This window comes from Uranotaenia lowii, chromosome 2, assembly GCF_029784155.1.
Source record: "Uranotaenia lowii strain MFRU-FL chromosome 2, ASM2978415v1, whole genome shotgun sequence".
NCBI lineage: Eukaryota > Metazoa > Arthropoda > Insecta > Diptera > Culicidae > Uranotaenia > Uranotaenia lowii.
The window spans coordinates 176,356,735-176,379,885 of record NC_073692.1 but is presented as its reverse complement, the minus strand read 5'-3'; the positions used below and the strand labels follow the sequence as shown (position 1 = coordinate 176,379,885).

The 23,151-nt window shown below is 32.4% G+C and overlaps 1 protein-coding gene across 2 annotated transcripts in view; it reads right to left on the bottom strand.

The window, feature by feature from the left end:
- The window catches only part of LOC129744755 (uncharacterized), a 429,246-nt gene that overhangs the window by 48,132 nt on the left and 357,963 nt on the right, over positions 1-23,151 (bottom strand). For both annotated transcript variants that reach the window (XM_055737450.1, XM_055737451.1), the window contains one exon: positions 11,507-11,618. In XM_055737450.1, the coding sequence (XP_055593425.1) occupies positions 11,507-11,618 (112 nt within the window). The remainder of the gene's footprint in view (positions 1-11,506; positions 11,619-23,151) is intronic.

Below are 23,151 nucleotides of genomic sequence, written 5' to 3'. Positions count from 1 at the left end.
CGTGGACAAACTTACTTTCACAATATTTTCTAAAGGTGAAAAAATATTGAGATTTTTAAATCAAAATCTTAAATTTCAGAGCTTCCAGTTTAAGTTTGAACAAAAAGTAGCTACTTGAGGCAACTTTTAAATATGATAGTTTAGAAATTTAAAATTTATAAAATTGTTTAAATCGGGAAACGATCAATTCTTTTTTTTAAATCAGCCATTTCAATAACGAAAAGACAAACTGTCAGATTAGATTAAGAAAAAAAAAACAATTTCCATTTTGTCCACGTGGACATCCGGTTAGGGGGGTAGGGGTTTGCCAAATGTCCACGCTTGTCCACGGAGGGGGGGGGGGAGGGGGTCAAAAATCTCATTTTTCTGTCCACGTGGTATCTGAACGGCCCCTGAACAGTGTTGGAGGTGATCTGCTATTTTTATTTAAGATTATTTGATATTTTCATGATTCAATAACATTTGATTGAAATGCAAGTTTTTAAAAATTAAAAAGATCGAAAAGAGCTAACTTGTTAGACAACGATGATTTCATGAGTTCATTCGTTTCCTCTGGAAGTTTTCATGTTAATATACCTCGAAATCTTTGAACACATTAAAGTGTTTTTCGGCTATCATCACAGTTCAACTTTCATATTCCTTCAAAAAGAAATATCTAAGTATACATTTGTCCCATTTATTGATGCAAGTGGAAACACTTTATTCTTTTTCAGATGCGTCAGTGTAAAGACTTCAAAATGAATTAAATACTTGTTCCTGTTTGTCTTTTTTATCAACTTTCATTGATATAACTGCAGTTTTTCTCCAGAAAGAAATAATGCTTGGTACTTCAATTTCACTGAATACTGAACACTGAATACTTACTATAAGACCTTCATTTACAAAGACATTTAAAAATTTTGAATATCCGCTTCAGATTCAACACTCGGGATACCCTTTCTGACCTTTTCGGAGAAAAAAAATTCTTAAAAGGTATATGTTTAATGGCTAAAAGGCGCGCTACCACTTTTTTTGCCGTGTGAAGTGACAGGAGTTAATGGTTATTTTCGGCACTATCAGATCATAATAAAAACTTATCAAAAAAAATTCTGCTTCTGCTTTCAAAAGAATAATGTTTCTGGAATATCAATCACAAAAAAGCGGATCTAAAGTCTCGTCTTTGTTGCCAAAATATAGTAAACAAAAACACACGTTTATGTTTAGTACGTACTTGAATTCTGTGTAAACAAACAGTGAACCTGTAAACAGTTTTTCGGTGAATGATTTGACAAAAAAGTTGAGTTTTTTTAGTCCGATTTTTTATTTGGGCTCGAATTTATAGATGAAGAAATAATGTCTACATTTTTTTTTGTAAATGTTGAACGTTTGCACTTGTTCTAGGTTAAAGCCTCTAATATATGTATGTTTTAACTGAAAATTCTTCTTATTTTATTGATAACTTTCACTAAAGCTTGCAAAAAATCAAAAAAAATCTTTGCATTAGACCTTAAAATAAACTTCAATCGTGTATGATCCTTTTTGAAGGACAGGCTCTTGTTCAGTTCAAGTGTCTGTTCATCTTCAACGGATTTTGTTGTTGTTCTGTAAATTTAAAAGCACTTCATATATCTTCAGTAGAGCACATTTGTACATGTTCGAAAAATGATTCTAGGAGTATTGAATTGTAAAATTGTATGTAAATTTTCTCACTTTCAGTTTTTAAATGTCCGCAAAGAGTCATACCATTATTTTATATGCATCAGTACTAAATTCATATTTTTCAGACAACAATTTCGTCTGAACTTAAATTAGTTACATTTTTTTAAATCGTTTAAATGGTTTTGATTTGATCGGCAAAATATCAATCTGGGCGTCATGCATTACTATGTGCTGTACAAATGATGTAGGAATCGAATAGATAAAAACACATCTAGGCTTCATATCGCCACCACATGCATTGAAATTATGCTTGATTTAGAAATGCGCGCCCAAATATTTCAACTAATCAGTATGCTTTGCCTTGGTTTCTATCTTTTCTCGACGTTTGCTGGCGACGCCTCAACCATGGAGATGAAAAACAAACCGCCCGCTCGGCGCCCAAAGGAAAGAAAATCTCGAAAAAATTGAAGGCCATGACTTTAATTTGATTCGATTTATTACAAATTCAATGATTACGGACAATTGATGCGACTTTTTGTTGTTTTTATTCGATATAAACCGATTCGCATGCCCACAGAATATTCTAAAAATAATTTCATTTCAATCGGTTGGGTCATTTCGGAGGAGTAGTACTACAAACACCGTTACAAGAGAATTTTATATAATAGATTTACTACCCCTTTGTTAAAGCTTTAAGAAATTAATTGAAACAACAAGGCCGTGCGAACTGGGGGGAGGAGGGGGGTTTTAGCAGTTTAACCCTCCCCATGGATATTCTTTCCAAGTACAATTTTCAGATGAAGTAAGGAATTTCCCGTAGAACAAAATAAGTGTTTACAAACGTAACAGAAAATTTGATCGCCTCCGGCGGATTAATTCCTTGAATAATTTTGACATTGCTAATTTTTAATTGTAAATTTTGATTTATAAGTTGATAATAGTTCTGCTTTGAAACTTTAATCTTGACACACAGAAACACTACCTCGCCTTAAGAATGGGATTTTATTAAGAATTTTTAATCAACAAATTAGTAGTACATATATTATAATGATGTTGAACCTTTTCGAGAAACCGATTTTGACCTCATTTTTATTTTTTGTATCTTGTTTTTTTATTTAAATGCTCAATTCCACATTCCAACAGGTTTTGAAAAATTACACAAAGCCACATTTTTCCGAAGTGCAAATTATTTTTTTTTTGAATAATGCGCTTAATCCGAAAATGCAATGACTTTTCTTTAAGCTATTGTTTTTTTTTTAAATTACTCTCAAAGATAAGTAAAAATCATTTAGGAAATTTCTTTCTTCAAAACATTACAATAAATAATTGATAATAAAGGTTGTAACTTAATAATCAACTTTTCCCAAGACAGCAAGTTATTTGCAAAAACAAAAGTGATAGAAGTTTTCTTTTGGCTTGATTACCCCATTCTGTATCATACGAAAATTTTAATGAATGTTTATTAGTTTAAGACTTAATGAAATTTTAGATAATTTTTAAAACCAAATCGTTTTGCAGGTTTCAACAAATTTGTAAAAAAAAAATTAAACCTTTTTTCTAACTTTTTTTCAGTAAGATCAGTAGTACTTTTAATGATATTTTTCAAAATGTTGAAAAACTTGGAAATTTAATTATCATCAAAGTATTATTATTAAACTGAATGAAGTATAATTAAAAAACTCGGATGCCTTTTCAAAACTGATTCATTTTAAACTAATAAACTCTAGATAAGTAAAACTGATCTGACAAAAGATATCAGTTCATGACGCCAAAATCTACAAAATCAATCATTAAAAAATGAGCACCAAAATATTGTTCCTTTTTTGTGTATGGTTTATTTATAAAGGGATTAACGTAAAGATTTCACCCTCGGATTTGGAAAATTACATGCCTTCAATTATATAAATTTGTTTCCAAATGGTTCAACGTTTTTATACAACAATTTAAAAAAAAACTTATCTTTTTCATCTTAGTATTTCGTTTTGATTTTTAAATAAATTTACCGAAATTAAAAGTCAGTCCTTTCCAGGAACTAATATTTCAACATACTGTGAAAAAATGTTCAGAGCTTAATATTTTATACTATTAATCCTGCACTTGATAATTTTATTTAATACTTATTGTTTTCCTATTAAATACATTGAATCTATAATAATCAATTATGTGTTTAAAAAAAATGTTAGATTCAGAATGCAAATTTCTAATCGTTCATAATTCTAATATTCTAGTCATGATTAAATATATTTTCAAATTCAAGATATTACAGCGTAATTTTTATATCAACCCTTAACTTGTAAATGTAGAAAAGAAGTGTAATTAAGATGATTAGAACTTTAAAAACTGATTAGTTTTTATAAAAATTGATCAAAGTGTCTAGTAAACTAATGAATTTACATGAAAACTAAATTCCTCATTTTACAACTTTTTTGAAAACTGCAAAACAATTTCACTCATGCTTTAAGAAATATCCGAGATTAAATTTTATTTTAATCTTCTTTGAAATTATGTCAACAATCCCGTTTGGGGAAAATTTACAAAAAGAAAACTTCAATCACTTTTTTCAAAGGAGCCATTACTCACGGTCTTCGGGCAAGTTTATCATTGAGTCAAAATTGTTTGTTTCCATAATATCCCTAATTTGCCAAAAAAGTGTACAAATTTATTTAATGAATTTTATCTATTTTCAAAAGTATCTCGAAAACAAAAGCTGATAGATAAAAACTCAACGCTCCAAAATTAGTCAAAATAAGCTTTTTAATTCTATGTTCTCTTTTATTTTTAATCATGGTTAATTTCTTACCTGATATGATATAGGTTCGGATAATTTTTTTTTCAACTCTGGTGTTCTATTTAATGTGTTTTTTCATAAGCGCTCATTCTCAAGGCCGAAGGTTTATATTCTGGTTCAATACGAAATTTTTAAACGCATTCGTTTGCTGGTGTTTTGGACATATTGACTCATATTTGTCAACTTTATTGCTTTAAATTTATATTCAAGCGAATTCTTAATTCAGAATAAGGAACATAATTTCCGATGATTTATTAAGGGGGGGGGGGGGGGTGGGTAGAGTCTAACGGGTATAAAAAAACACCATTTTCACGATTTTTTTCTAGAGCTATCGTTCAAACAAATGTATTCAAATTTTTTGCATTATACAAAGCATTGTTAAAAGAACATTCAGTAATTTTTTCGTAGAAAAATATTGAAAAATGAGCCAGTGACGGAGAATTTTCGAGGATGCTTTGTAGAAAACAGGATTTGCGGTGGACACTGTATCTCAGCACAGAATCATCTGAAATCAAAAAATCAGAGCAAAATATTTTTAATAGATGTTTTTCTGGACCCCAACGTTTTTATTTAACTTAAAAAAATTTATGAAATTTTTGTGGCTGTTTGAAGTAAAAACTACGATTTTTCACTTAAAAATCCGCCATTTTTCACCTCTAAAATCTCCCCAAAGTAAAAAAAATCAAAAAAGAAAAACGTTGGGGTCTGGTATTTTATATGTAGAAAATATGTTCCAAATTTGAAAAGAATCGGATAAGTAGTTTTCAAATGACGATGTCCACGGACTTTAAAAATGTGCTTTCGAGAAAAACGCGTTTGAAGTTTCTGCTCTTGCTTTCTTGCAGTATTAGATAGGAGGAGATGAAGGCCTATAACTTCAACAGTTTTGCTTCAATTGACTTGAAAATTTGACACAACATTCTTGAAATGTTTTACAATAAGAAAATAAAAAAAATAAAAAAATCGATTTTTTGAAAGTGTTAGACCCTACCCCCCCCCCCTCCCTTAATGACTTACCGGAAAAAGCATTGATTTGAAACTTTGATTATGATATTTATTGATGGGCGGGAGTATGAAAATAGTTGTAAAAATCAGTTTTCACATTTTTTATGCAATTTTGGGATTGTTATTAATATTTGCGAAATTTAAACTTCGAAAACCCCCCCATGGATTTATGTGGATTTTCAGAAAATTTAGTTTAATAAGTAAGTACTGTAGTACTGTACGCTTAAAGAAAAGCAGAAAATGTTGAATTTTAAACAAAAATACAAAATTATTCAAAATAACGTGATAACTATGACGATAAAGATTCATGAAAATCTGGAAGTCTGAAATATTTATTAATTAGTTTGGATATGGATTTTTTAATTGATATTGAGTTTTCAAGCTTCAATGTCATCAATTCGATTCATTATGACTGTTTCTTCTTGTTCAGGAACGAAAACTCCGGTGCTTTTCTTGTTCAAAACGAACATTCAAAATGAAAAAAGTTTGCTATCCAACAAGATCCTCCAGCAAAAAAACTTCCAGGCGAAATGCAATTTGGCAAACTAGTGAAACATTGCATGTTTTTAGTTGGACCGCGCGCAACTGGTGTGACGAAATGGTTGTCATCAATTTTTTTTCTGAAGCTTTAGAGAAAAAACTTGAGAAAGTTTCAAGGTTTTTGATTCTTTTTCTGAAAATTTAATGTTTTTGTTAATAATTGATTTAGTTTGTTAAAGCAAATCAATTGGAATGAAGATTCAAGATTCAAGATTCAAGATTCAAGATTCAAGATTCAAGATTCAAGATTCAAGATTCAAGATTCAAGATTCAAGATTCAAGATTCAAGATTCAAGATTCAAGATTCAAGATTCAAGATTCAAGATTCAAGATTCAAGATTCAAGATTCAAGATTCAAGATTCAAGATTCAAGATTCAAGATTCAAGATTCAAGATTCAAGATTCAAGATTCAAGATTCAAGATTCAAGATTCAAGATTCAAGATTCAAGATTCAAGATTCAAGATTCAAGATTCAAGATTCAAGATTCAAGATTCAAGATTCAAAATTCAAGATTCAAGATTCAAGATTCAAGATTCAAGATTCAAGATTCAAGATTCAAGATTCAAGATTCAAGACACAAGATTCAAGATTCAAGATTCAAGATTCAAGATTCAAGATTCAAGATTCAAGATTCAAGATTCAAGATTCAAGATTCAATATCCAGTTTTGAATTCAAAATTCATTTTGGACTCGTGGGGATTTTTTTTATTATCTGACAATTTGCGCCGGGGGTCTTCAGATTTTCCCCAAAAATGAAAATTTGGTTCATTTTTGCGACTTAAAAACACATGTATTTTTTCAGATTTCTAACATTTTTATTTTTTGAGTTAGCTTCGGTTAGATTTTTTTGTAAATAAAAAATAACCATTTTTCAAAGCTACATAACTCTGTTGTTTCTCAACGGAAATTATAAAATAGCACATCAAAATGCATTGAAATTTTATCAGCTTTCCAAATAGAACAGTTGAAAAAAATTAAATAATGACCTTCAACATGAAAAGTTGAAAATAAACTTTAAATGGCGTCTAAAAGTACCGTCTGTACCACCGAATATTTTGCAAAAAATACCATTGTATAGCTCGATTCATGATGCAACTTTCATTTGAAGACACCAAAGTGGGCCATTTACACCTTGAAGAGTTATGAAAGAAATAATGACAATAAATCTCTTTTTTTGCATCGAAAACAAACAATGGTCGAACAACTTCACTCACATATGGAGATAGCAAGCACTTCTAACAACATGGAAACAAAAGAACTTATCAAAGCAGGTAAAAAACACTACTTTTTCCTGCTTTGTAGAGTGTTTGCAGCAAAACTGACTTTAAATTTTAACCAAAATTCTGAGTATCGTATTGTTAATGTGATATAACTAATAATGGGAATGTTGCTTTTACAACCTGGTCATATACTATATAACTTATTAATTTTTCGATCAAAGATCATTGTGAAGCATAATCAATGCCAATAGTAGAAGGTTCAGTCCCTGTGTTTGGGATCACAAAAGTGTGATTAAAAAAATGAAATATAGACGTGCTTTACATAGTTTGTATATCGGGAGCTAAGCACTGGACACCAAAATCCTTTCCCATTGATCAAAAAAGTATGAGAAAGTGGCACAAATGTTGTAGAAATAATCAAAGAGCTCAGTATGGCCAGCCCAGGCTGTAAAATGATGAAAATATGATACTTTGGCCGTATTCGTTTTCTTCATTCGTCCAGTTTTGAGGTTTACCATACTAGAACGAACATAATTCGTCGTCAGTGTTTTGCTACCATTTTAAATCAAATCTGGGGAATTACGGATGCAAAACTTAGCGCATAAACTTCTAAAAATGACAGTAAAATTTGCATAACTTGTTGTGACCTGGTGCTAAACTGGGTATAAACGAATACGTTATTACATTTCTCGATATTTTTCATAACAGTCCCATATACAAAAATAAGCAAGCGAAACAATCAGCTTTTTCTGTTTTGAAATATATTTTTAAACTGTGACCACCACTTTCAGCATAAACGAAAATCGTTTCTATGTTGTCATAATAAATCGTTAGACCTGAAATTTTCAAAAATGGGTTATTGGTAAGGTCGAGAGCAGCATTTTTATTCATTACTAGCTGACCCGGTGTGCTTTGCTACACCTTTCAAAATCAAATGATATTTTCAGAAATTATAAATTTTTTTTTTTTTTTTTTGGGATTATTTTAAACTAAATAATGACGTAATTAATAAGCAACCACTATAAAATGAGAGCTGCAGCTAGAGTTTCAAATTGCAACACAAAGATAACCATAACTTATATTCTGAATCTAGATCCATAAATTTGTTTTAAAGATCTGATAATTTTTATATGTTTCCTTAAGTTTCGGCCTTAAAAAGAAGGTCCCAAATTTATCGTTCGCAAACAATCTAACTTATAAAATATGGTTATTTTTGCTTGATATGTTCAGGATTTATGCTAAAAAAACTGAGTTGAGAGCCCCTCCCTATCCTTCTCTTAATCCCCTGCTGAATGGAGTTCGTGATCTTTAAAAATCATGCCCATTTTTTTTTTTCGTTCTCAAAAATCCTCTCATATTAAATATAGTTCCATTGGTTGATAAGTATTTAAGCTTTACAACAAAATTTATATGGAGCCTCCTCCTTTCTGCCCCTCTCAACACTGTAAAGCGTAAGGGTCTAGAACAATCGTAGAAACATATCTCGTAACCAAGTACCTTTCCATGCCATATTTGTTTCCATTTGTTGGTTTCGTAAGCATTAATTGAGAACATATGCTAACAAAATTGTATTGGGCTAGCCTCCCTCTTCCCATGTACCTTCTCACTGAAAGGAGAATGATATGTCAAATAATCATAGAGTCATACCAAAATGATTTTCCATGTTAAGTTTTGTCCATTTCTCGGATTTTGTAAAATAAAGGTTAAATGTAAGCTTCATTCTTTCCTTCCTATATTCTCAATTCCGTTCTCTCCTTTCAATAGAGGGGTGATACTTAATATTCATAAAAGTATTTTTCGTACTCGAATGCTTTTTGATGCCAAATTTGGTTTCATTTGCTCGATTAATTCTCGAGTTATGCAAAAAAAAATGGAAACCCCCCTTTCTCCCTTTATATCTTTCCGCTAAAAAAGATGGGGCTGTAAGGGGGACCTTTCCTCCCCCTTTTCATCCACCTCTTTGAAGGATTGAGGGATTGCAAATATTCATAGAAGCATTTCTCGTACCCATATTTCGTTCCATGCCAAATTTGGTTTCATTCGCTGTTGTAGTTCTTGAGTTATGCAGTAAAAATTGTATGAAACTCCCCTCCTTCTTTCCTTTCTCCCCGCTGGAAGAAGGAAGGAGTCTCAAATAATCATTAGAACATGTCACGTTCCCAAATACCCGCCCATGCCAAATTTGGTTCCATTTGTTTAATTAGTTTTTGAGTTATGTAAAAAATTATAAAAGAGGCCCCCTACCCCCTTTATATCTCCCTACTGGAAAGAGGGAGGAGTCTCAAATAATCATAGAAATATTTTCCGTATCCTAATACCCTCCCATGCCAAATTTGGTTCCATTAGCTTTATTAGTTTTTTAACTATGTAAAAAAATATGAAAGAGGTCCCTTCCCCTTTCTACTGGAAAGAGGGAGGGGTCTCAAATAATCATTGAAATATTTTTCGTGTCCAAATACCTTCCCATGCCAAATTTGGTTCCAATATCTTGATTAGTTTTCGAGTTATATGAAAAATTGAAAGGTAGCCCCCCTCCCTCCTTCCTATCACCCAACTGAGAGAAGGGAGGGGTACTTAATATTCATTGAAATATTCTCCGTCTCCAAATACCACCCCATGCCAAATTTGATACCATTTGCTTGATTGGTTCTCGAGTCATGCAAAAAAATGTCTATTATTTGGGAGGCCCCTCCCCCCTTCCTGTAAGGGGGAGGGGTCTTAAACCATAATAGGAACCTTCCCCGGCCTCCAATATCCCCACCTGCCAAGTTTCACGCAAATCGGTTCAGTAGTTTCTGAGTCTATAGGGAACAGACAGACAGACAGACAGACAGACAGACAGACAGACAGAAATTCATTTTTATATATATAGATGGGACTGTTAATCGACCATATTTGAAACCTTTTTCGAATCTACTAGCATAACAGTCCCATCCAAAATATATTTTTCTCACCAAGCTACTTTCTAAGACTTAAATTTGATCAGTTTTGAACTTCTAAATGCAATTGTCAGAAAAAGAAACATACTTTTGCAAAAAATATAATGAATTCCACATTGTAAGTTGAATCTTTTTACGATTTTTGATTGCATCCGATAGTTTTTTGCTCAGGAAGTCATTCCTAAGAAAGTCAGACCTGCCTTCGAAAACTAGTGTGCATCATTCGACATAAAGTGAGTTAAAAAAATGTTTAAATGATTCAAAGCAATAAACCAAAGACTATTTCACCGAAAGAAACATTGAAAAGTAACCAAATTCGTTGTATTTCACATATGGGGCTGTTATTCAGGTATATTTCATATAGGACAGCCACGAATTGATATTTTTTTTCGAAATTTCTAGAACAAAACCTCTTTTTTCAGTCTTTTATGTTGAAGCCCTATGTTGACCTAAAATGACGAAAATTCATATGGGACTGTTATGCGAGTAGGGGCAGTCTGAAAAGGACGAAAAAATAGTGTTTTTTACCAGCTTTGATAAGTTCTTTTGTTTCCATGCTGTTAGAAGCGCTTGCTATCTCCATATGTGTGTGCAGTTGTTCGACCATTGTTTGTTTTCGATGCAAAAAAAGAGATTTATTGTCATTATTTCTTTCATAACTCTTCAAGGTGTAAATGGCCCACTTTGGTGTCTTCAAATGAAAGTTGCATCATGAATCGAGCTATACAATGGTATTTTTTGCAAAATATTCGGTGGTGCAGACGGTACTTTTAGACGCCATTTGAAGTTTATTTACAACTTTTCATGTTGAAGGTCATTATTTAATTTTTTTCAACTATTCTATTTGGAAAGCTGATAAAATTTCAATGCATTTTGATGTGCTATTTTATAATTTCCGTTGAGAAACAACAGAGTTATGTAGCTTTGAAAAATGGTTATTTTTTATTTACAAAAAAATCTAACCGAAGCTAACTCAAAAAATAAAAATGTTAGAAATCTGAAAAAATACATGTGTTTTTAAGTCGCAAAAATGAACCAAATTTTCAATTTTGGGGAAAATCTGAAGACCCCCGGCGCAAACCCGTCAGATAATAAAAAAAATCACCTCGTGTTAAAATTTCGCTGGCTGGAAAAATTAAATTTTGTACGTACTGTTTATAGGTTCTCCAGAACTTAAATGAACGCTTCCTGAATTATAAACTGAATGGCCGCACTCACTCAACGCTAAACGCCATTATCTGATTAGAATTTTCGAAACTCCAATCAGATAAATGGCCAGTGGCTGGCCAAAAACGCCATGACGCCGCCACACCATCGTTTTGGAAAACAAAATCCCTCGGAAGGATTAAATTGAGCGATACGATAAGTACTCACCAGAAAACGTATGCCGGATATTCGGTGGCCCGCTTCAATTTGCACTCCAGCCTCAGTGTGGAGCCCTCATCAATATGCAAATCCGGTGCGCCCACAATTTCCGCTACGGCTTCTGTCCAGGGGGAAAAAGAGGAACAATAATTTCGGAAATTAGAAATTGCCGGTATCCGATCGGAATTGTGCAGCTAAATGCTACTGCTAGCAGCAGGTGGTCAGGAGCCAATCGAGTCTCACATCACTGAACCCAAAATCTAAAGCAAATGTCAGAGAAGGTCTTTCATTGTGCGGACCACTTTTAGTTGGGTGGGTTTTAATTTGATTGCGGGATTTCTTGGGAGGATGTGAACGTTGATTGGATTGATCTGTTTAGGGAACTGTTTTGAAAGGATCCTTGTCAGTTGAAAGTAAAATAAATTTGTAAAAAAAAAATTAAATGATTTAAACTTAACCAAAACACTAACTAAGATTTATGGTGTCAAACGCGTCGATAACTTTCTTACTCCCCACCTCTAAATCCTTTCTCTATCGTACTAGAAAATATAAATGTACAGATAAATTTCAATTCGCTCATTCAGTAAAAAAAAAACAAACCGAAGGCAGATCAAAAGTCGAGATAATTTTCCATTTTCCCCTGGAGCGAGACTGAGCTCAAGTCGGTTTTGGCAATTCGTAATTGATTATGCCCCATTTGTGATGCTATGGTAGCAATCCTTCTTTTCAGTTTCGCTTCCGTTGCTTTCCGCTTAAAGTTAAGTTTCTCAGTCCAGGAAACAGCTGGAAAAATCGAAACTTCAAGAAGCTTCCCGAAGAAAATTTGCTGCAGCTGGAAAGTTGTGGCCAGTAGCAGAGGGAAAACGTGGATTGGATTAATCTGTTCAATTGAAACAGTAAGATGGTGGAAGAGTGTAAAGATTTAACTTTCGCCCTCTCGGTTGGAAACATCGCATCGTTAGAATAAAAGTGTTAATGATTGTTCAATCTAGCCGGTGAAGCGTTATAATCGGATGAAAAAAGTTATGCTGTCTAATTAGATTCTTTTTTAAAGATATTTCTAGCTTCATTTGAAAATTCAACAGTATGGTGTTATGGGTACTCATAAAAAGATTCAAAGTGTGGATATATAGAACTTTTTGTTAAGAATTTTAACGAAGCATAGTGTAGTTTTTAGTTTTATCATGAAGAAAATTGGTATTATTTGTCGCGTGTTCGTCATGGTTATGTGTTGTTGTTGTTTCAATTGTAGTCGTTTTACAATCTTCATGTCGTTCGCGACTTCATATATACGTTGCAGTTGGCGGACAGTTATTGAAAAATATCCTGCAAAACTGTGAATATCCGGTACAACTGTGTGTCGGAGGACTCAGGAGACAACTGACTTTCTAACTGAGCTAAGTCCGCTAAGCTTTATATTTTTTTTTTTTGAAAAAAGACATACAATTCAACGGTCTTGTTAAAACACTAATAAATTAATACCTCAACTTGTTAAGTGAAGAGGTTAAAATTTTTGCATCATCACTGATTCCGGATTTCCTTAGTACATATGATAAATTGACAATCATAATATCTTGTTTAAAAAGAGATTTTATTTGTTCGTTCGAAACATTCGTTTGACGACTTCCATCAGATATTATACAGTTAGCTTATCCACTTTCTTCGGCGCAGAACGCCAGTTTGCTTTGAACTGCTTCTCGCTGCTGACAGTTTTTTGGGTCTTCTTACGGTTTTGCTTAACTATCGTCCAATATTTTTTGAATGAGCGAAGTTCTGGTGTGTTGGGAGGTTTCTAATCCTTGGGCACAACCTGAATGTTGTTAGCGACATACCACTCTACGGCCTTTTTTCCATAGTGCCAGGATGCCAAATCTGTGTTCACTTCAGGAAAGGCAGCAAACGCTTTTGAAGATACTCTAAATTTCTTGGTTGACGGTCCCTGCTGCAACAAAAATGTCGCTTTACAAGCGTCAGATACGGATAGCTTTCCAAACAAGATGTTTCTTGGCAAACTTTTAATGTTTAATATGCTTGAAATGTATTTTTCGATAAAAATCACAAATTTATTGAATAACTAGCTGACCCGGCAAACTCTGTTGAGCTTTTGAATTTTTACAAAAATAATATTCATGTAAGAAGACGGTAAAGCATAATTTATGTTCATGGAACTGCATTACCCGTGAAATGGGGTGAATCGGGGTAGTTTTCGGACTGTTTCTTAATATTTCTGTCAAATTATATTAAGCGGACCTAACCAAAACTCAATAAAAAAAAGAAGTTCGGATTTTTATTATCAACTTAAAACAACTATTTTTGTTTACCCCCCAAGTGAGGTGGATAGGAACAGTGGTTTCCATAATATTGAAAGTGGATCAGTTCGTTGTTTTTCGTTGTGCAGATATTTTTTGTTTGTTCCTTTTCCCTGTAATCACCTGTAATTATTTTCAAAGAAATGTTAATTGTAGTACTTACATCCAGGGGCATAAATTATCGTAAGAATTTATTAGGAAGTTTTTTTTAAATTCCATCCTATATCCTTAACACTGTTATGTCAAAGAATGTTTTTTGAAATGTGTTGCCAGTTTAAACTCAATCGCATTTTTTCCAAAATTTTTCGTCAAAATTTTGTTTACCAAATTTGCAGGTATGGCACATCACAATTTGCAGTGAATTCAAACAACAGCTTTTATGGTTGATATTTCGAGATTTTTTTGTGCTTTAAATTAATTTTTTTTAGCAAATTTCCATATTACATTTTTTTCTCGGTATCTGTTGCATGAAATGCATTTGATGATCTTATTTGAATTGAATGATCATCTTTTCAATTTACATTTTATAATATTTATCTATATGTGACTGCGTTTTTAAAAGTTAAAAAAAAGAGGTTTGAACATTAAAAATATGCTTCTTATTCTTATTCAAGGCAACTTAAAATCATAGGTTTATGAAATCAATTGCTACAAAAAGGCAATTTACGCAAAAGGCACGTCCAGTTTGCATAGATGATGATATTTTATTCTTCCTTTAAATCCCTTTTTTAATTCAAACGGGCGTTATCGGATTCTGTAAATGAGTTCAGGAACTTGATTTATTCTACTTAATTTCAAATATTGCATTTTTTTGAAAAAGTATTTTGACAAATCTTAACTACACCAAACTGAAAATGCGGCGAATCCGTGCACCCATAGCGAAGAACCATGTATATAACACAAACTTTCTTTCCAATCTATAACTGCCGTTATTGGCAGTGGCAAGCAAATCAGATTTAGGACTGACCTGGTCACAATCATTCACTACAAAGTATACAAACAAAACTTTCCTTCAGCATTTCAAAAACAGTTTTAAAGTATTGTTTTTTTTGTACTGTTTTTTTCCGTGTATATTTAGTGACATTTAAACTGATTTAAATTTTCTCGTTTCCCAACATCTCACTCAAAAATGTTTTGTATTCTAAAGCAAGTTGAGAACTATTTCACTTTATATAATTTACTACGGCGAATTTGCAGCCATTCCGTGCACCCATATTGAAATATCATTTAAATTATTCAGTTTTCATTACTTATGTCTTCAAATATGAATGAATGAATACAAAATTAATGTAACATAAATGTAACATAACTTTCACAAAATTCGAAGAAGTTTCGCCAAATTTTGACAGGAAGTTTGATTATAGTTGAGCAATAAAACAGACAAAAAATTGGGAGTAAAGTGCTTGAAGCGGCCAATCCGTGAACTTTTTCCACAAATCCTCATGATTTCGCTTCGAATATCAATAATTTTATAACGAATGAGACACTTCTGCCCACCATAAATCAACTAGGAGGGATCATTGTTTTGAACGAAGATTGCGAATAAAACTAAAAGAATGTAATTTTTTTTCTTGTTTGAGTTATAGGGTTGTGAATTTTAACAGTCATTTTGACTGGTCATGGTGTCCATGGTGAAATTTATTTCGCTTATCAAAAGAGCTAGAGAAATAAATATACACAGATTTGTAGAGACTCAAAATTCATGAAAAGTCGTTTTTTAGCGAATTTTTAAAAAGGAAGTATTTAAAAGATTTTCAAAAAAACAAAGTGTCGAACCAGTCATTTTGACTGGTGTTGTTGAATACCGAAACCCCTCGTCGCTACAAAACTCGTTGGTAGCCAGATGCTGTGAGTCGTCGCGACGCCCAACTATCGATCATCGCCCTACAATAGGTGGAAAACAATGGGTGGGAAATATTTCTCCCCAAAAACGATCGCGACCCGATCTATTGTTAGCGACCGAGCCCCAGCCGAAGTTTGGAGCCCGCCGTTTTGGATCCCGAGCAGCAGTCTGGGTCAACCATCCGCAGATATCGTGTCGTGAATTAAGTCCAAAACGCATGTAGTTCTAAATTAATTTAAGTAGATTAAAAGTTAAAAAACCAATATACAGTGCATGTTTTGCTTCCCCTAAACACGGTGTTTGCACTTATTCCGCGAAATCCGGTAATATTGAAATCGAAAATAATAAGGTGCCCAAGTGGAAAATTTAGCTACACTGTATCAAAAAATTGTCCGTACAGCACGTACCTTGAAGTCCAAACAATCAAAAAGTGCACTTTTTCAGTCAATAAAAATACTACAATAACATCATTTGCTGCAGAAATTAGTCCTTTTTGTAGATCAGTATTAAAAATGTTTATAAATTAAACCTTAAAAATAATCTAATTCATTTTGTATAGAAGGTCCCAAAAACGACGTCAAAAAATTGTCCGTACACTGAGTTTTACTATTTTATGCGTAATTCGAAGACAAGTAAATAAATGAATTTCGGACAAGCTTTCACCGTCATTCTTCAGGTCAACAATCAGTTTCCGGATGTCAACGGGTTTTTTTTTTTTTTGTGAAGAGCAGACATTTTCCTGTTAATTTAATCCACAAATTGTTTAAATCTACTGATTTATGCTAGATAAAGTTTATTTTACCGTATTTATCACTCAGACCACTGGAAATTGTCTTTGCTGAGATTCAATTCACGTTTCTTCGTTTGACAGACTGACACAAAACTGTTTACTTGACTAATATTTGACAAAGGCCTCAGTGTACGGACAATTTTTTGACGTCGTTTTTGGGACTTTCTATACAAAATGAATTAGATTATTTTTAAGGTTTAATTTATAAACGTTTTTAATACTGATCTACAAAAAGGACTAATTTCTGCAGCGAATGATGTTTTTGTAGTATTTTTATTGACTAAAAAAGTGCACTTTTTGATTGTTTGGACTTCAAGGAACGTGCTGTACGGACAATTTTTTGATACACTGTAAGTCCATATTGAACCGGTCATTGACCACGCGCCCGCAAGTTCGGTAAATGCAATTTTTTATTACGATCCCGGACCTTCGCCGTTCCTGAACCTCCCAACAGGTGTGGTCTTTCTAGTGTTAAAGCTTCGAATTGGCTTTCTCAAATTGTAAACTCAGATTTGGATTCATTGTGAATTCATATATTAATTCAGATTCACAATACAGATTAAGAATAAAAAATTTAAATAGTGAATTGAGATTAAACCTGAACTACAGAGTTCAACAGAAGATTCATGAATGAGAGCTCTTAAACTTGGTTCATGTAATTCTGATCTTAAATAAGATTTGGAAATCATATTTTTTGTACATTTCAGAATTCGTATGAAAATTTGGATACAGATTCAAAGCGCAATTTTTGAATTCAGGTACATAATTCAGATTCAGAAAGCAGATTCAATATTCAGGAAAAAAAATTAGCTTGTAAATAAATGCTTAAATTATAAGAAAACCCCAAATCTGTTTTTAAAATATCATCCACAGGATTTTCATTATGGAATTTATTTCTTTTGAAAATATATGCTTTTAAAGAAACATGTAAATGACCTTCACCTAAAAATCTGCACAAAATTCTATATTTTCTCGGAGTATTGTTGAATACACTAGTTTACAGCATTTTTGAACTTAGTAAACCAAAGGTCATTTTTAATGTGAAATTGAACGCTGAATCCGAAAATGAAACTTAAAAAAATCTCAGTAGAACCGATTTTGAGTTATGCTCCAAATATGAAATTTCGGAAAAATAAAAAAAAGTTCTTGTACTTAGATTGAAATATCTCGGATGGTATAACAGTAATTTGAAATCCCTTTTTTGCATATTGAAGGTGAATAAATTTTCTATCGATCATTCGAACCCAGTTTTTGCGTATGATCAACAGTATTGTTGAAATTAATGATTTTATTATAGAAAAAATTAAAAAAAAACGCATTTTTTTGGAGAAAATTTTGTTTCAACGAAAGTTTTAGACTCGATGATAATAAATCTAAATTTAAAAAATCTAAATTTTCTTTTGCGCTTAAATGTCAATTCAAAACAAAGATTTTAAGTGGTTATTTATCAAATCGGTTGAAAATTGAAGAAGTTATGGCTACTTTACCATAACAGTGATTTTTGTAGTTTTTGATAATTTAACGAACCGCAGTACACTTATCATAGTATAGGAAGAATAAAATATGGTAAATCTCACTCGCTTCAAGTCAAAATTACTTATTTGCTTATCAGAAAATCACATGCCAAATTTCAGGAAGATCATAGGGAGGGGTTGTTTGAGTTTCAAACGTGAAAAAAAATTTAAAGTATTTTGTCCGGGAGGAACGAAAAATATTGGTTTTCTATCAATAACTTTTTTCATCACTAACCGATTGTTTTTTTATGCTTGATTTTCTTAAAACCTAAGTTGATATAAATATTTCACTCGAAGACTGCAACTGCCATCAAAGGTTAAAATCTTTGAATTTGCAAAATAGTTTGGAAGATGGGGCTTGTTTGACTAGAGTATAGACTAAGTTTTTTTTTAAGAACTGGAACGCTCTCGTCAAAAAAAGTTTATTCTATGCTCAAATCAACAAAGTTTGATCTACCAGACTTCTAAATGAATTCAAAGATCGATGAAAGCGAATTTAGCTCACCGTTAAGGTTGAGGACAAGTTTTCCAAAGCTACGATTTAGTACGAAAACTTTTAATGTAATGTACTTTTAAGTACTTAAAAATTAATAATCATATAATTATAAAAATAATTTGTTTTATTTTTTTTTGTATTAACCATAAGTAAAAAACCATAAGTAAAAATCAGTCACCAATAACAACCAAACCATGAGTCGGTCTATTGGTTTCTTAATTCTGTGACAATGAATTCTCTTAAACTTAAATATTAGAATCTCTGTTAAAAATGCGATTATTTTGCCTGATGTCTATTCCGAATAGACTTGATAATAACTAAACCAATTGACGTGAAACATAGCGGGTGGAATCTATTAAGGTCGGGTAAGGTTCAAACAATGATCTGAGACCCCTTTCTCTAACTGGAAGAGGAGAAGAGGATCTTTCTAACGAATGAAACATGTTTGCGCAGCGCGAGAACTGTGAACGCAAAGGGAACCAAATTTCGCATAGGAGGGTATTTAGGGGAAAACTGTACAGAACGCACCAGTTAAGCACTAACGCTATTTACAGTGCCAAAAATCATGTAAGAACCGAATTGAACGTTTACGACGATTCAGGGATTTATTTTACGTCTTACTAGAAAGAAAAATAACGATAAAAACTGAATTTTGATAATATTTTTATTAAAAACTCAACCAGCTAGAGAACACACCGTGGGGTAGAACACCGAAACTAGTAGACAGAACGCACCATACCGGAAAGGTGGTCAGACATAGACACGATACGTTTAGCACAAACACTCATCTGTTTGTGCTAAACGTATCGAAAAATTCGTTTTTTTTTTTAAATACACTTTATGATATCCTTATTGGTAAAACGCCTTAATGTAGGCAACGAAGTTTTATTTAAGGCTGATATCGTACAAATATGGCGGTAGACGATTTTTTCGAATCAAATATTGGTGCATCTTTTACCTAAACTTGAAAAAGGACGAAATTTGATATAATTTTGCATCAGTATCGTAATTTGGGAGTCACCAAAAAAAAGAATGATATTTCGATTTGATATTTGGTTTTTTTTATTCAAAAGTTAACAGCATTCTAAATTTGAGCTTAAAACACGTTATCTGGTGAGTATTCTACGATTGGAAAAAAAACATAAGCTGAGATTTTGTCAGTCTGCGCAGTCTGGTTTGCCTTAAACCTTAAATGTTAATCATGTAAAATTACAAGTTCCACGCAGATTCGATTTTTTCTTCTGTTTCTAAGAATCTAAGTCGTTTTAATGAAATTTTCACCTAATAAAGTATAGAGAAGCTCGTTTTCCGAAGCAAAAATGAAGAAAAACATCAATCGTAGCCATAAGTTGGGGTATTTTTGAAAATAATGGCACAGTTTTCCCCTAAATACACAAAATGTTTCTATAAGGGATAGTAATGCCGGGATTACCGAAACCGAAAACCGGTAATATCGGGCTATTTTTTCTAATATCGTAAAATAAAAACAGCATTTTTATTTAATCTTGCGCTCACCGAAAAATATCAATCAAAAAAGATTATAAGTACGTGCGGTGATTAAAACTAAACTACAATATCGAACACCGGGAATTACGTTCGGTATTTGTAAGCAATTTTGCTTTTCTTAACATTTGTGCTGGGTTTTCTTAGAAATTCAAGGGATCTTAAATGTTCTATTATTTTATTTTCGTTTCGAAGACGCACCCTGAATATCCAAGAACCTTTTAGATTTTAGAGCATTCGGAAAACTAGAAATCCTTTTATCTCGAAGTTTTTTTTTTATGTTTACGATACATGATTTAGAGCTTTACCCTTTAATGCATAGTGTTGTTTTAAAACAACACTTATTTAAATTCAAATATCTCTGAAACACGTGGATATTTTCGAGTTACGTATTTACAAAAACTATTCTAGAGCTACTAAATTTTTACCCATGGACTTTTTTATTACGATATAGGGGGAACTTGTCTATGACCGGACAATATTGATTTTTCGAAAATGCATTATCCTTATAATGTTTTAACACCACGAAAATAAAATAAAAATCAGCCTGATATGGTGTTTGAAATATGGTAAACCACTGATAGGCATCCCCAATTATCACTGATTGTGCTGTAAGACTCTTTAAGCCTCCTATTAATCCTAAGCTTGGTCTAGAAGCCTTTTATAAAACTTAATTTGTTACTTGAGTCGGCACATTTGTATTGTGGTCATTCTTTTCGGCTTGTAAAATGTGAATAAACGTCATCGTTGGTTGGTTATCTTTTGACTACAGTAGACATAAGATAACAAAACGGAAGTTCAAACGAAATATTAGGAAAATTTAAAATAGGGCGATTTGTCTATGACCGGACAAGAAAATATTCAAAATTTAACATGATTTCATCATGAAACTTTTATTTTTCATTTCAATAGCACCCTCAAATGGTAAGCAGAACATAAGGATTCAAAAACGAAAATATTTCGTTCCTCTGAGAAACTTTAAAGTTTTCTGTCCAGTCATAGACAATTTTTCTCTACTTTTTTCGAAACAAATAGTTCATTTTGGTTTGTCAAAAAACTTATATGAAACGCTTCATAGAACATTCAGTATTGGAAAACACGTACTCACAAGACCTGTGCGAACCATTTGAGCTATTTGACAACTTTGGTGCAGCAAATCGTAATGTCGGCCATAGACAACACTTTTGGAAATTAGTGAAAACTAACATAAAATGGTTTATCTTACCACATGAATATCTTCTAAATATTTTTTTCCAACATAGTTTTGTGATCATAAATAATATTGATACTCTTCAAATCAGCGCAGCAACCAATATTTACAAAAATATATTTTTGAAGTTATTGCTAAAAAACCTATAGTGTCTGGTAGTAGACAAGTTGTCCCAATTATAGTATGCGTGAGATATCGAAGAAATTGTATTGGTAAATGGCAAAAATCAAGTTTTTTTTAGTACTTATTGGAAAGTTGCTGTTATTTTTTAAGATTTGGAAATTTTATCAATCATTTTTACTCAACCAATTCCAAACATCTTTCTGCACCTAATGAACAATGATTGGAAAAAAACAGTGTTCGGCATTAAAACGCTAATCGCTAATTTTCCTGCTCCGTTTTTGTTAAATAATTTTCGTTTTCTCTTATTTTTTCACCAAACTTTTGTACTAGCTGATAAACAAACTCCACCAAAAGCAATCAGTCAAGAAAGAATGCTGATACATGCCTTTTTCAGGTGTCTGGCGTTAAATCGCTAATCGCTAACTAGTCCGCTACTTTTTTGCTGACAAATTTATTTTCTCACGAGATTTCCGGTGGAGTAACGGCTAAACAAACTCCACTAGGGGCAATTATTTGAGCAAGATTATTGATGAATGTTATTCTCCACACGTTGATGTAGTTTGTTTATCTATAAGTTCTTCTAAAATTAAGTTGAAAAATAAATAAGCTAACAAAAATGTAGCGGACTAATTAGCGAATAGCGTTTTAATGCCGACCTCTGGAAAAATTGCAAAATCGTATTTAAATAAATTTACAAATTGAAAAATTAGTTTTGATTTTCTAGGCTATAATCAAGGTCTTTTGATACACTAGGTTCTCCGACTTTCACAGTAAGTAGGCCAGGAGTGAGCGGGGCTCTCAACGAGTTTGTTTATTTTTTGCTCAGCTTTTCGGTGGTTTGTTGGTAAACAAACTTCATGAGTTCCGCATAGTTGCATAGTCTACATAGCCAAAATGGCTGAATCAGAAATTCGATATTCGGTAACACCTCCTGAATATATACACACCTTGGCTATAATTATCTATATTACACTCAAAATCTGGGCGTCAAATTTGTTCAGTTGTCACTCTGTTGTAGTATGAGCCTACTTGGCCTACCGTGGTTGAATTAAAAGGAATCTTTCGATTGTTTTGTTCAGTTTTGTTATTCGAATAAAAAAGAAATAAACTCATAAGTACACATAGAGCTGTGTCAAAATTCCGTGGAACTTTTTGCTGTTTGAAATGATATTTCAAGGTCATAGAACATTTTTATAATCGAGTTAAGCCAATACTCAAAACCAACTAAAAGTACAAAAAGGTTTCTGTTTTAACTTTTTGGAAACTTTGAAGTTGGTATAAAGAAAAAAAAACTATTGGTTTCGTACTTCTTATTTTTAAAACAACAACAAGTCTACAGTAATTGCTAAATAGTTCTTAAAAAATCTCTGTTGAAATATATTGTGAAGTTAAAAGTTTTCTGACTTACGCTAGGGATTGCAGTAGCACTGGATTTTTGCACTAACAATATCTTATCATTTTTTTTTTGTACGACTCTGTACCATCCTTGTGGCATTCGTGTGTGAATATCTTTATCTTTATTGGTGAATTAAAATTTGGGTATGGGATATTCAGGATAATATAATATCTCATAAATAATAGAAAAAAAATCAAATATAATAACATTTTTTTGACAGAAGTAGTACCTAGGCACTTGGGAAACCTTTCCGATTTCTGCAGATTTCAAAATTCCATAAACACTTTTTATCTCAATCAACTGGAAAAATCTTTGTTAGGGTCGCCTTGACGGATTCAGCGATAGCCTCAGATTTTTCTCGTAATTCCTATTAAACACACTCATTACAAAACATTAACAAACTTAGTGGACTGTTTTTTTTCGCGACATAACGACTTAGAACTAATTTCCAATTGCTTAACCACACAAAC